At 43.0% G+C, this 14,589-nt stretch overlaps 1 protein-coding gene across 3 annotated transcripts in view; it reads right to left on the bottom strand.

The window, feature by feature from the left end:
• PCLO (piccolo presynaptic cytomatrix protein) overlaps positions 1-14,134 on the bottom strand; it is a 346,941-nt gene extending 332,807 nt beyond the window's left edge. For all 3 annotated transcript variants that reach the window (XM_068276174.1, XM_068276175.1, XM_068276176.1), the window contains exon 1: positions 13,756-14,134. In XM_068276174.1, the coding sequence (XP_068132275.1) occupies positions 13,756-13,958 (203 nt within the window). In that variant the 5' untranslated portion in view covers positions 13,959-14,134. The remainder of the gene's footprint in view (positions 1-13,755) is intronic.
• Between the last annotated feature and the right edge of the window lie 455 nt (positions 14,135-14,589).

Below are 14,589 nucleotides of genomic sequence, written 5' to 3'. Positions count from 1 at the left end.
AAAGGAAAATACATTAATAAAAACATCCACACCTATCATAAAAGCAAATGACAAACTAAGTTAATCTTTCTCTGAAAGCTCACAAATGGTCACCCATATATTAGAACAACAACAACAACAAAAAAACAAGATCCCACGTTACATTCAAGCAATCAGGGAAATGTGTGCCTACCTGGAAAATCCAGTTTATGTCTCTCACAGATATGTAAATAAGAGCCTTTAATAATCTCTACTCCATCTATGATAAAAGACCAAGTCCACACTGTGAAAAGCACTTAGCGTAGCGTAAGACAGAAAAGGCCTGGAGTCTGTATTGGCGCCCATGAAGGATAGAGCCCCCCCCCTCCCCCCAAAAAAAGGATTTGAGATGGCTATTTTTTTTCTGAATAACCACTTTAAAATGATACTGAAGTGGGAAAATAATATGATATAATGAATTGTAGGTGTAGTACGGATAATTAATAGAACATCATTCTCTAATATTTGCAATTTACACACTACACTCAGCATCCTAAATGATTTCACAGAGGAGGCTAGTGAACTTTTCACTGCAGGAAAAACAAAATACAGTGACAGACAGTTGAGATAATGAGCTTCAGAAGACAGAGCTCTCTGCAACTTTGAAAGTTGTGGAGCTCAGAGAAGCTCTTTTGCATAGACAACTGGAGTTTCTTAACTCTTTCTGTACTGGAAACAATATTAGACTCATATCTCTGCTGCTAATAATGCTCTATTTCATAGCTGTATCACACATACAAATCATTATATCATAAGTTTATTTTCACTTCAGATTCCCTGGGCCCTTTTCCACTAGCAATCGCTAGCGTTCACGCTGAACGCTAGCGATTTCTGAATAGCAAAGTGCAGGAAAGTTCCGGCGATTGCGTTGACGATTTTGCTATGCTGTAGTGCATAGCAAAATCGCGGCAAATATCGCTCCGCAATCGCATTTGAGGCAAAAACAAATCACGGTAGTGGAAATAACCTACCGCGATTCCTATGTTATTTAGCAAACCCTAGCGATTGTAAAATCGCTAGCGGTTTGCGATTTTGCGATTCAGCTAGCGCAAACGGGCTAGTGGGAAAGGGCCCTAAATATTTATGAAGGAAATAGCAGTTACATTCCAGCCCCACTCCCCACCCCCAGCAGCCTGACAAATGCACGTCATCACTGGGTTTCACGCAGCCTTACCCATCATAAATTGTATTGTACTGTATGTATTACTTAAAGTAAACCTCCGGACTAAAAATCGACTTAGCAGCACTGAAAAGGGTTGGTGTTTCTTTAACAGTTTCACAGCATCAGAACTTTGTTTCTCTTATACAAGTCTCATTTTTAGCTGCACAGAAGAAAACTGCCCGGGCTTTTTTCCCCTGATGCTGTGCAAAGCATGATGGGATTTCTGATGCTGTTGTTCTCGTTCTGCTGTTTTGGTGCAATTTTTTTTTTTTTACATTTTGAATTTGACATTTGAAGCCTAGCTTGTGCAGCTGGGAGGGGTAATAAGGACACAGGACAGTTGGAACTGTGTCTCCTGCTCCTTGTCACCTCCTTTCAACCAAAAAGATGGCTGCCCCATGACAAAGATGGCAGCCCCCGTGAATCACAAACATTTGAATGTTATTTTAAAACAGGGTGGGTAAGAGATTATATTACCTATATATTCTAATTAACATAACCAATGTAACTTGATGATAGTATGTTTGTTTAGGCTGAAGTTCCCCTTTAATTACATGTCAACTATAATTATTATTTCTTGTGTTTATAAAGCGCCAACATATTCTGCAGTGCTAAACAATAAATACAAATGGTTCAAAGGATGGCAGACGTAACGTAACAAGGTCATACAACATGGGACAAAGTTATACAAGGCAAAAAGTGCAAGTATGAGGTGGTCATAGGAAAGGAACACAATAATGGGGGCACACAATCATGTAGAATACACTAGGGAAGGGAGGACCCTGCCAAAGGCTTACAAGCTAAGGGCAGGAGGGATAGACACACTATGTAATGCTGGGTACACACGGTGCGTTCCCGCACTCGATGCCCCGCTCGATTCCCGGCTGCTCGATTATTTCCGAGCATTTCTGAGCGCATTTCGATGATTGTTAGATCTATTCTCATGCAAAATATGCCAAATCGACCTAACAATCCATCGAGATGGGAATCGGACATGTCGGAAATAATCGAGCGGGGCGCAAATTGACGGGAATTGAGCGGGCAATCAAGTGCGGAACGCACCGTGCGTATCCAGCATAAGGCTAAAGAAAAGTATTCAGTAAAAAGAGTTACTGCATGGTAGAGGTGGTTATCATAAATCTAACATAGATAAACAGACAGATGGGTAGATAGAAATTCAAACAGACAGATGAAGAGGCACCATAGTTATGTATAGGGGTGTATGCACTTAACTGTGTTAAAGGAATACTATCATTGCCCAAGTGTTCTAAAATGACAACATACAAATAATGTAATCTAAGTAGCTGTGTTAACATTTTCCTACTATTTATGTTAAATATTGGAGGAAAACGCTTTAATTCATTGTGTGTAGAGTTTACCTACGTTTGGAATGTCTCATTTGCAGAGGTATGAATCTCTGACATGCTAATAACAGTGTAATATTGAAGCAGATTGTTTGAAAACAGGTATCAGGTTTCACACACTACAGTATTACAAATGTTTATGTTGCACATAAGATGCATTTCCTCTGCACTCTCTGGCCCATATGCAATTAACTTTGTCTCCTGAGTTTTCTCCTAGGTGGTATTTTTAAACTCGTCAATAAAATGCCTTTTAAGCCACCAGAAAGCAAGAAAATTCTCAAAATAATTTTTATAGTACTTTATCATTTACTTTTTGGTCCTTTAGTTGTCAAGTACTGGAAAGTTATTTTAAATAGAAGATAAAAAATTATCTCCTGGGAGAAAACTTGGGTGGAAAAGTGAATTGCATATGGCCCTCTGAAAGAAAGCTCTGCCTGTCTCTGACTGAGCTCTCTGCACACAGAGTTAACTGATACACTCTGTGAGGGAATTTCCCCCCTCCCCTCATGGCTGAGTCTGCCGTCAGAATTTCAGTAGCCTGTCATCAGAAAAATGTGAAAGGAAATAGATAACAGTAATGAAATAGATAAGCAGTGAAATGTATACACAGTATGTAGCAGCACATCCCAAACATTTCCTATCTCAATTGAAAAAAACATGTTAATCGATATTGTCCTTTTAAGCAGAATAATGTGCATAAAGTCTTAGGGCCCTTTTCCACTAGCGGTGTTTGTGATGCTGAATCGCAAAATCACAAACCGCTAGTGATTTTTTAAATCGCTACGGTTTGCATATTAACATGGGGATTGCAGTAGGCAATTTCCACTACCGCGATTCGTTTTTTTGTCAAACGCGATCGCGCTGCGGAGCGATCTTTGCCGCGATTTTGCTATGCAGTACAGTGCATAGCAAAATCGTGAACGCAATCGCCGGAGGTTTCCTGCACTTTTGCGATTCATTAATCGCTAGCGATCAGTGTGAACGATAGCGACTGCTAGTGGAAAAGGGCCCTTACCGCACTTTGAGTAGAGCAGAATTACGCTCTACTCATCGTGCATAAAACTTCGAAATTATTCTAAGCATTTTCTTGCTTGCTGGTGGCTAGAAAATGCATTTTATTTATAAGGTGCAAAAATATCACCTCGTAGAAAACTTAGGAGAGAAAGGGAGTCGTATAATTAGTCAGCCACTGACTAATAGACAGATAGGCCTAGTGCACACCGAGCGGTTTTTGGAGCGATCCGCCGGCCGCATCCGCCTGTAAAAACGCTTGGCTAATGTATTGCAATGGGATAGTGCACACCGGCGGTTTGAGGTTTTTGCCAAGCCCCAAACGCGCCTCCTGCTGCACGTTTGCGGTTTTCGGAAGCGTTTCGTCCTCAAAGTATAGGAAAAACGCAAACCGCTCTGAAAAACGCTACTTCAGAGCGGTTTGCCAGGCGTTTTTGTTACAGTAGCTGTTCAGTAACAGCTTTTACTGTAACAATATGTGTAATCTGCTACACAAAAACGCACCCAAAACCGCTAGGTATGTTTAGAAAACCTCTCTAAACATGCCTAGAATCGCTCTGAAATCAGCTCCAAAAACCGCTAGCGTTTTGTGGATCTGCTAGCGGTTTTGGTGTGCACTGGGCCATAGATAGATAGAAGGATAGATAGATAGACTAATTCTATCTTTAAAAAAAAAATGTATCGTTCTGCCAGTATCTACATCAACACTCTGAAGTAAAACTTTTAGAACCTTCTACTTTATACTTCTACTTTTTATATTAGTGATATGGGCTAATTACCTTTTAAATTATTTTCTAACTGCTCAGAGGAAGAAGAAGCATTCAATGAAAGTGCATAAAGGAAGGCCATAGCTGCATGAATAGACAAGAATTGCAATCAATATGCATTCAAGCACTGACTGTGGTGTGAACTGTTTTCCATTGACAGCAACGTGATATATATCATTATACAGTCCCTTGGAAAGACTGCACTGATCTTTCATTGTGAATGACCAAAACATGCAGTAAAAATCCTGTTCAGTTTACAGATAAACTCTACTTTCATTAAAAATTTATAGAACATAAATAATTGATGCACGAGTTATTTTTTAACGTAGTTATTAACACACCTTTTGCTGCTGTCTGCAGCCAGCTAAGATTTACGAAAACTTAGTAAATATCCAGATTTCACTTCCTCACAGCCTAATGGCAATCTGCCTTTGTGTTAGACTTTCCATCTTCCTGCTCGTATCATTGTCTAGTTGTCTCCCATGAAGTAAGAGGTCATAACCCCTAGCATAGTTACTACAGTGTACAGTTTGCTGCAGTAAGACTTACATCTGGTAGATGCCAGGAGGGTAGTACATCTCCAACCTATCATGTGACCCCTCTCACTTAGCACTACCTCTCTAGAGTTCAGTGTAAAGAGGAATGAAATCCTTGCAATATAATTTTAGTAGCTGACCAGAAGGCAATTGCTATTCTTAAACAAATGAAGTTGAAGTTACAGCCAAAGTTCAAGAAAACAAAATGTTTTAGACTCTATAGAAAATAATTACATCCTCTCACAGACTTTCATTGCTGTCTGTGTGCCCACTGGAGAAATTATGTTTCACTTCCTGTCTCTGGGACCTTAATGACCATCCATGACCTTAACATGAACCTTGGTGGTCCCAAGATCAGGAAATAAAGGATAGCGATAAACATATTGTAAGAGATTTGGCTCTTCCATGTTTTATTTAAAGGGTTTTGTTACCATCTCTCACCATCTTAGAAAATATACCTGCTTCCTGCCCGGACAGAAAATCACAGGAACTCTCAGAGATGGAAGGATGTTCTAATTCCTTTTAAGGATGTCCGTAGGCTGAATGGACTACAGAAAACCACTTATCAGAAATTTTCAACAGCGTATGAAGTTTAGCTAGGTAGTATTATTGTACTTTGTTTTTATAATGCAGCAGGTGCAGTACAGCCAAAGTTTTTTTTTTTTTTTTTTTTGCTTGCATCCAATTTATAAAATGTTATCAGTGTCACCAGAAAAGGCATCAAAGGTTTACCTCCTGATTGGAGAATGTCCTGCAGCAATTGTCAAGTTTTTTCATGCTGGCTGTGTCCCTGTCACAATTTATGTGCCACAAAGACACAACAGGAAATTATGACATTCTACCTCTTTATTCCTCTATATGAATGAAAAGAAAATTGTCAGGAGAGCCATTTAAACCATGGTGCCCTGTGAGCAGGGAGGCCATTAGGACTCCAGTATCAGGCCCAAGATGGGAGGCCCAGAGTTTTGCTTTGCATTAGGAGCTGAAGAGGGGGCTCTGCAGTATACACTGAAGCAGGGACAGGAATGTTTTTGGTTGAGCGAGCGATAAATGCCACATATTTTAAAATGTAATTCCGTGAGAGCCATACAATATGTTTCAAACTGGGACAGTGCGCATGTGCAGCAGAGGGCTCACGTCCCTGTTGCCATGGTGATGTATACACAGTTGATCCTCCAGGCAGCGTAAGTGTCAGACACATCTTCAGCTTCTCTTGGGTTTCAGCAACATCAGCAATTTCCCCAAGAGCCAGACAGGAGAAATACCGACTAACAGCTTGTACAATTAGCTAAGTGACTTGGGGGTTGATTCACTATGTAGGATGAGATCCCCGCACTTTAGCCCAATAGGCTGCCTGCCAAGTGACAGACAGCCTATTGGGCCAATCAAAGTGCTGGGATCTTGTCCTACAAAGTCACTGGACCTGACAGGGTCCAGGGTGGGACAATTGGAGCGGCAGTTTTGGGGAGGTGCTTGCGCAGTGTAGCTTAGTGAATCAACTCCTACTGTAAGCCAGAGAAAAAGTCTAGAACTGGCCCTGCTCTGAAGTATTCTTTTATGGGGCCCAAAGAATTGTTGTGTATTATGTCAGATGCCCTGTTTGTGAGACCACACTATTAGCTGGCTTATCCCCGAAACACTGTTTTTGTTACTCTTTTTTTATTATATACTCAGTTGAAATGCTATATGGTCTCCACAACAGCCAGCAACTGTTCAAATTGTCTCTTTCTTAATATCTATAATGCTTGTCCTTCACAGTCAGATTTTACTACTACATATTTGATCTGAATTATGTCCTATAATTTAGCAATAACAGTTTACAATAAGGAATTAGCTAACAATATTTTGTAGTTGTATTTCTAGACCAATCATTTCAAGACATATTACATTGTAAAATTCCGTTAATCTGACAAGTTCAATGTGGAACAATATATTTTCCTGCTGTCAGGGTCTCATAGTGTGGAGGCATCTGAGAGCTGAAGACTCAGAATCCATATGCCTTGCCCATGACCATGTTACAGCATGATGATGGCAGTATCTTTCTTCAGGCAGGGAACACACTTGACAGTTTCCGTACGCGTTTTCTGCACAGAAAAACTCATGTTAATCAATGGGCTAGTTCACGTTTAATGGCCTCAATTCTGGTAGGGTTATCAAACAAATTACCTCATGTGAGGTAATTTACCTCATGAGGTAATAATGACATTTATCAATTCTGGTAGGTTTTAGTCATGTTTTACCTCATGCGGTAAATTATGAGGTAATTCATGAGGTAATTTGCTTTCATTTTACCAACAATGGCTATTCTCGTGGAAATTAGGGGGCATGTTAGCACATAATTTACCGATCAGTTTAAGACCTGCCTGTACCTGGAGGTAAAGTCTATTTGGATGCATTTTGCAGTTTTTAGTGGAGTTCCTATTGCTGTTTTAGTGTCGTTCCTATTGAGGTTGTGTAATAGAAAAAAATAGCAGAAATAAAACTCCAAATAATTACTGGATTTTTTTTTCTATAGGGGATGCCTATAAATATACTTTTCATAGGTTGCTACATAATCAAATACACCTTCCCCCCCTCAAAAAAAAAAAATCTTCCAAAGACCATCCTAACTTATGGAAGACAATTAAAGGGACTCCCAGCTCAAGTAAAAAAAGAAAGTTGTACTCACCCGGGGCTTTTTCCAGCCCAGTGCTGGTCGGGAGGTCCCACGACGGCGTCCTGGCTCCTCTCCTAGTCCCCGCTCCGGAATGGCTGACCGGCCGCAGCCCGGGCGACACTCTGCTGAGTGTCGGGCTGTTCCTTCCGCGTATGACGCGGCTGACGTCACACGCCGGCCGCCTCACGTCATCACAGCGGCCGGCGTGAAAGTACTGCGCATGCGCGATTAAAGCGCGCATGCGCCGTACTGCCACGCCGGCCGCCGTGATGACGCGAAGCGGCCGGCGTGTGAGTTCAGCCGCGTCATACGCGGAGGGAACAGCCCGACACTCAGCAGAGTGTCGCCCGGGCTGCGGCCGGTCAGCCATTCCGGAGCGGGGACTAGGAGAGGAGCCAGGACGCCGTCGTGGGACCTCCCAACCAGCACTGGGCTGGAAAAAGCCCCGGGTGAGTACAACTTTCTTTTTTTACTTGAGCTCGGAGTCCCTTTAAAGACTACTATTATTTATTTACTGCATGCTTACCACTGAAATACCTCATGTTTTACCTCACTCTATGCATTCACTTCATTCTTTACCTCATGTTCAGAAATGGAGAAAAATCTTTCAGAATTGCTAAAAAAAAAAAAAAAGAAAAAAAAAGAAGGAATATACCTCATGAAGTATTTTACCGACAAAAAAATATTAACCTCACATAGCTACCAGAATTGAGGCCATTGTGTTTTTTGTGCGCAGAAAAAAAAACATTCTGCATCATGATTCTGCACATTTTGTCAGTTTTCTGTATCAATTACAGTAGCTGCTATGAAAAATCATGCATGTTTTCCTGCATAGAAACACACTTGGGGCTCGATTCACAAAGCGGCGGTATGGCAGTTTGGATGTCTTAAGGGTTAAGACGTCCAAACTGCAGTGCAAACTACTTTGTGCCCCGAAAACGTGGCACTGCGCGCGGTACTAATGTACTAGTTAATAATGTTGCATGCATTTCAGGGGCACCACATGCCCCATTTTCATCGCACCGCATGCGACGTTATTGTTGCATCGCATGCCGTTTTTGCCGCACCGCGCACAGTGCAACGTTTTCGGCGTGATGTAGCTTTGCGTAACTATTAGTGCGCACAAAGCTACTTTACATTCGCTTATGGGCTTTTCACTGCGGCACCGCATAGTGAATCAAGCCCTTGGTGTGCAGAAAACGTACGCAGAAAAACGTGCGCAGAAAGCTGAAAGTGTGTGTTCCCTGTCTCAGAGTAGGGGAATCTCCTACTGCATCTTAAGTGTTGACCTTTTACTTGCTTAAATCCTTAGAGCAGAAAATTGCCATAAAGTGAGCTATGATTTGAATCCCTAAAAGTGTTGATTACAGTTTAAGATTTTGGGACATTAAAGCAATTAAAGTGAATAATACCGTAACATCACCAAGCTGACAATATTGTCACAGTCCAACCAAGCACCTTGTACCTGAATGTGTCTATAATTAATCCTTTAATTAATATTTGTGCATTTAGGAGGCCGCTAATACAAACTATACAGGTAGACCTCAGTTTGGAAGTCCCAATCCTTCCTATATTAAAGCAATACTGAAGTGAGCTGCAAGAAAATGTGTTAGATACCCACCTATGGAGCGGGAAGGCTCTGCATCACATAGAGCCTTCCCGGTCCTGTCTCCATCCCCTCATTCCACCGCTGTCCCCTGTTGTATTTCCACGCTTTCAGGACTCCTCGGCAAGATCCGGAAGTAGAGATGGCCCGAACTGTTCGCGTTCGCGGAGGACCGTGAACTTTTCCGGAAGTTCGATTCGCCCCCATAGTGCATCATTAGAGTCAACTTTGACCCTCTACATCATAGTCAGCAGGCACATTGTAGCCAATCAGGCTACACTCCCTCCTGGAGCCCCCCCCCCCCCCCCCTTATAAAAGACAGGCAGTGTCAGGCTTTGGACTAACTCGTGTGCCTGCAGTAATTAGAGAAGGGAGAGCTGCTGTGCAGAGACCTATAGGGAAAGCTTAGTTAGGGTCTTGTAGGCTTGTTAGCTTGCTCCTTGCTGATTCTTATTGCTAAAAAAGCACCTTTCAACAGCTCTTTTGAGAGCTAATCTTGTTTTTGTGATCATTTTTTTTGTGTGTGTGTGTCCCACAGACACTTGTGTTGCATAGACAGCCTTTGTAATTCCTACTGTGTGTGCCACTGCCAGGCCCAGCACATTCAGTGACTACCTGTGTGTGTGACAGGTGCACATTGTAATACCCATCACTGCATATACCTACTACCTGTTGTTCACTTTAGTGCACCCACCTACCTACATGAGTGCACGCAGTGTTACTGAGCCTGTCCGGTACCTGTCTGTGTGTGACAGGTGCACATTATAATACCCATCACTGCATATACCTACCTGTTGTTCACAGTGCACCCACCCACCTACGTGAGTGCACGCAGTGTGATATACCACTCCGTGCATACCTGTTAACTGCACCTGTGTGACTGCACATTGTATTAGTCAAGTCAATGCATACCTTTCACTTCATCCCCCCCCCCCCCCCCCAATATGGACAAAAAGGCAGAGGCAGGCCAACTGGCAGGTCTGTTCGAGGTCGCTCTGTTGTGATTTTGTGCGGCCCTCGACCAAAGTACAGTGTTCAGAAGAAGGCACATGCCATCAACCCCCAATATTGTCAGGACGTAGCTGACTATTTAACACAGAACACCTCATCTTTCTCAGCTTCCACATGGAAGCGTGACATATCTTCCTCCTCCTGCTCTGATTCTGGCACCGAACTTAACACTCAGTCGGCCGCCACCACCAAAAAGTGCCATCACCCCAGGGCTCAGTGGTCTGGAATTTTTTTTTTCTGCCTCAGATGAGAGCAATGCCATCTGTACTCTCTGCCACCGAAAATTGAGCTGTGGAAAGACCAAGACCCATGTAGGGACAACTACCTAACGAAGGCACATGATTACAAAGCACAAACTGCAATGAGATGACCACCTGAGGAAAAGCAGCACACAAAAGCAAAGCCACACACCGCAGTGGAAGATACCAGGCTGCAATTATTTCTCAAAACTGCACCGTGATGTTGAAAGGCAAGTGGTGACATCTCTGGCACACAGCGTTGGGTCAAGGGTCCATCTGACCACGGATGCCTGGTCTGAAAACCGATGGCTATTTGAGTGTGTCGGGGGGGCACCCCCACGATAATAAGGTTGTTGCCTTATTGTGGACAGACCAAATTTGATCAGCTGGACAGTCACTGTTCTGTCATTCAGGTACCTCCGCCCGGCGACCATATGGGCTGTAAAGCCACCATCACTTGCACTCTCATCATGGTGTGCACCAGTCCAGCAGGGCCATCACTACACAAACAGCTGTTTGCAGTGCATTACACAGTGAGTTTGGTGTGTGAGTGTGAAGCAGTACTCTAATTACAATCCCTATTTGATATATACACATGCAAGATGTTTTAAAGCACTCTGGGCCTGCAATTTAGCAGTCAGGCCCGGTGCACACCAAAACACGCTAGCAGATCCGCAAAATGCTAGCAGATTTTGAAACGCTTTTTCTTATTTTTCTATGGCGTTTTGCTAGCGTTTTGCGTATTGCTGCAGCGGATTTCAGTATAGTACATTTCATATATTGTTACAGTAAAGCTGTTACTGAACAGCTTCTGTAACAAAACCGCCAGCAAAACCGCTCTGAACAGGCGTTTTTCAGAGCGGTTTGCGTTTTTCCTATACTTAACATTGAGGCAGAAACGCATCCGAAATCCAAAAAATGCCTCACCTAGGCATTTTTCGTTTCTGCAAAATGCCTCCCGCTCTGGTGTGCACCACCCCATTGAGATACATTGACCAAGCGGATCCGCAGCCGCAAGCGCCCTCAATGGTATTTCTGCCCTTAAAACGCTGCTTTGCGTCAAATCCAGATTTTTCCCCAGGACTTTTGACGTCTATCCCACTCATCCATGCAAAAACTCAGATGTTAGACCCCTTGAAACATCTTTTCCATCACTTTTCTGGCCAGCATAAGTATTTCTAGTTTTCAAAGTTCACCTCCACATTGAAGTCTATTGCGGTTTGCAAAAGTTTGTGCGGACTAAACTTTTGCGGAAGTTCGCGAACCCGGTTCGCGAATCTAAAATCGGAGGTTCGGGCTATCTCTATCCGGAAGCACTCAATCCTCCAAGGGCTTCCAAAGATGGGCGCATCCGTCATGTGTGGGCCTGGACTCACACGTGCAATACGGACCTGCTCATTTTTGGAAGTACTCGGGGCATGAGTTCTTCTGAAGGCTGTCTGAGGTGGATGAAGAGGTATTCAACCAAGCTGGTGGAAAAACTTCACTGAGGGCCCATTGGTGGAACAAGGGGAGAAGAGAGGGCTGGAAAGGCTCTATGAGATTCAAAGCCTTCCCTCTCCACAGGGGAGTATCCAACTTTTCCTTTTATTTTCACTATATGTGTCATACATATGTGTTCTGAAACCTGAAGGACAATGACTAGTCGTTATGGTTACCAGCCATCCATGCCCTTTCCCTGACTAATCTCTTCTCCTGAGCGTTGCAATCACAAGCCTTGGGCAGTAAGAAAACAGGGGTAATAGTGGCTTGGGAGGGGCTAACTGAAGAGGACGATGGGCAGTCATTCATTGAGAGCCCAGGGATTCTGGGCTGCTGGGCCACTTTGAGGTGTGTAAGGAAACAGATACTTCTGTGTCACAGATAGCAGTAGCTAACACAGATTCACATAAGAATGCTTTCACAACGAGGGATGTAATTTTTCTAAACCTATTAATAAATAATGTTGTGTAGCCATTTTACATACTGATGACTGGCGATGCTATACCGGTAAAATATATTAAGCCTCCAAATGGAAACAGAAGATTTTGCATTACGTTAATTTTCACAGGCCCTAATTTTCACAGAATGTGTAAAAATACAAACTCGTGTGTGTGTGTGTGTGTGTGTGTGTGTGTGTGTGTGTGTGTGTGTGTGTGTGTGTGTGTGTGTGTGTGTGTGTGTGTGTCAAGGAGGGAGGGGAGAGAAAGATAGATTGGATGAAGTGACTTTACTGCAAAAAAAGATACCACCAAAATGACATTTGGCAGTTGTCTCATACCAGATTACTACACCGGAAGTCATCTCTATGTATATGAAAATACAACACTCATATTAAAGTACGACTTAAATGGAGCAATAGTGATTGCATGAACTCTTACAAAAAAAATAAATAATAATAATAATAATAATTCTTCAGTAACATGGTTAAGGTAAATTAAAATCAGAGCATAGCTGCTCTGTTAGTGCCCTTTGCATGGCTTTTCTGACATACACTGTATTTCACTTATGATATGACACTTTAATGGTTCTTCTAGCACAGTAAGAAAATTGCTATAATTCACCCATGGGAGGTGAGTGGAAGGTTCTGGCTAGCCTTAAGTCCATTCCTGCAGAATTAAATGATAGCGTTTCACAAGATGAGCTTTCAGCACCATGGACAGGGAAGCTACTACCATGGATAGGGAAGCTAGATGCAATACACAAGTCACGCTAGAGGATAGCTTGGTCTCTATGTGGACAGCACAGAAATGACCACAATATAATGTGTACAGTTTTAGTAAATACCAAAATGAAACAATGACCAACAGTCTAAACCCTACCAGCAAGAGAAAGAAAGAAAGAAAATTACAAATATTGCCAGGGATGTTGTATCTCTTGATGCTGGGAATAAGCCAAAAGAGCACAGTGAAATCAGAAAATACCAATCAGCCATACTGCAATGAACATGCTTGTACTTTCTGTGCATTGTTAGTAGGTGAAGGAGCTATTTAAAGAAACAAGTGTCTGCTGTAGTGTGAAAGCTGCACCTGTGAGCAGCACACTCATTCATGCAGAACAGGGGCACGTCCCATCATCATACAGTATGCAGCTAGCTCTGCATAGTTCAGCTTGTGAATTGCTTATCAAGCCTGTGCATTTCCTAGCGTTCACACACACACAAGCCATCTACATGGAGGTGTAGAGAGGAAGGCGAGATGTCAGAAATGGAAGAAGTCACGTCCTTCACTGGGAGGAGGAGGAGAATGAGAGGGAAGAAAGCAGCACTACTTGCCCTGTGTGTCTGTGAGCAGGAGAGATCATCAGACATGGGGAGGGATGCTGTGCTACAAGGCAGGCTGGGGATGACACAAGCCATGCAAATAACACACACACACAGCACACACACAGCACACAGATGCCTTGCCTCAGTCCTGGCCGATCCGTCTCACTCCCTCTCGGCAGCTCCTGCGCCCTTGACATGACAGCAGCAATCTGCTTCTTCTCTTCTTCGCTCAGCTGGCTAAAATCAGCTTCCATTCCAGGAGGGATCTGGGAGAAGCCCCCTCTCCCATCTCCTGGATATCCACCCATCCCTTCTCCACCTTCTATGCTGCCTTCGTTCCCCATGACAGCTGGTCTCCGATTCTGGTTATTTACCCGATCCTGTTTAGAAAATCTAGCCCTTTTCTAGTGTTTTTATAGAGATAATTTCCCTGTTGTAGTCTAATCCGTCGCTTCTTCCTCCATTATGATGGGCTCCAGCGTAAATGATCCTGGCTGCTTGGCTGGAAATCCTTCCGCTGCTCGTCTCCTGAACTGTCTGAAAGAAGACACCCTTGCCTCCCTTTAGCCGTGTATTTCCCTGCTCTCTCCTCTGACCACTGGGTGGTGCAGGCTTTAGCTATGCAGCTGCTCATGTGTTATTGTATTATGTGTTGGGGTCTTTTTCAGCTTGCATTGGCTGATTAATTAAAAGAACAACACATAAAAATAGAGGCAGAATTTTCCCAGCCTCAAGCTTTTTCTCAGGGTGCCATCCCCATAAACGACACATTTGTTACAAATGATATTAATGAGCTGTGCTGATAAATTGAAAGCTGTCCATGTCCATTGTTTTAATAACCATCTGCAGTCCCAGTTTTACCAATACAGCATCAATTTGATTCAACTTGTGTGAATCCAAATGTAATTACAGGTGAGGTGCTAGGATCTCAGAAGATCTGGGACAATCCTGGGCACCAGGTGTAAAAGCACCACT

Source organism: Hyperolius riggenbachi, chromosome 3 (assembly GCF_040937935.1).
Source record: "Hyperolius riggenbachi isolate aHypRig1 chromosome 3, aHypRig1.pri, whole genome shotgun sequence".
NCBI lineage: Eukaryota > Metazoa > Chordata > Amphibia > Anura > Hyperoliidae > Hyperolius > Hyperolius riggenbachi.
Note: the sequence above shows the minus strand (reverse complement) of the source record. Positions and strands in the feature narration are given on the sequence as shown.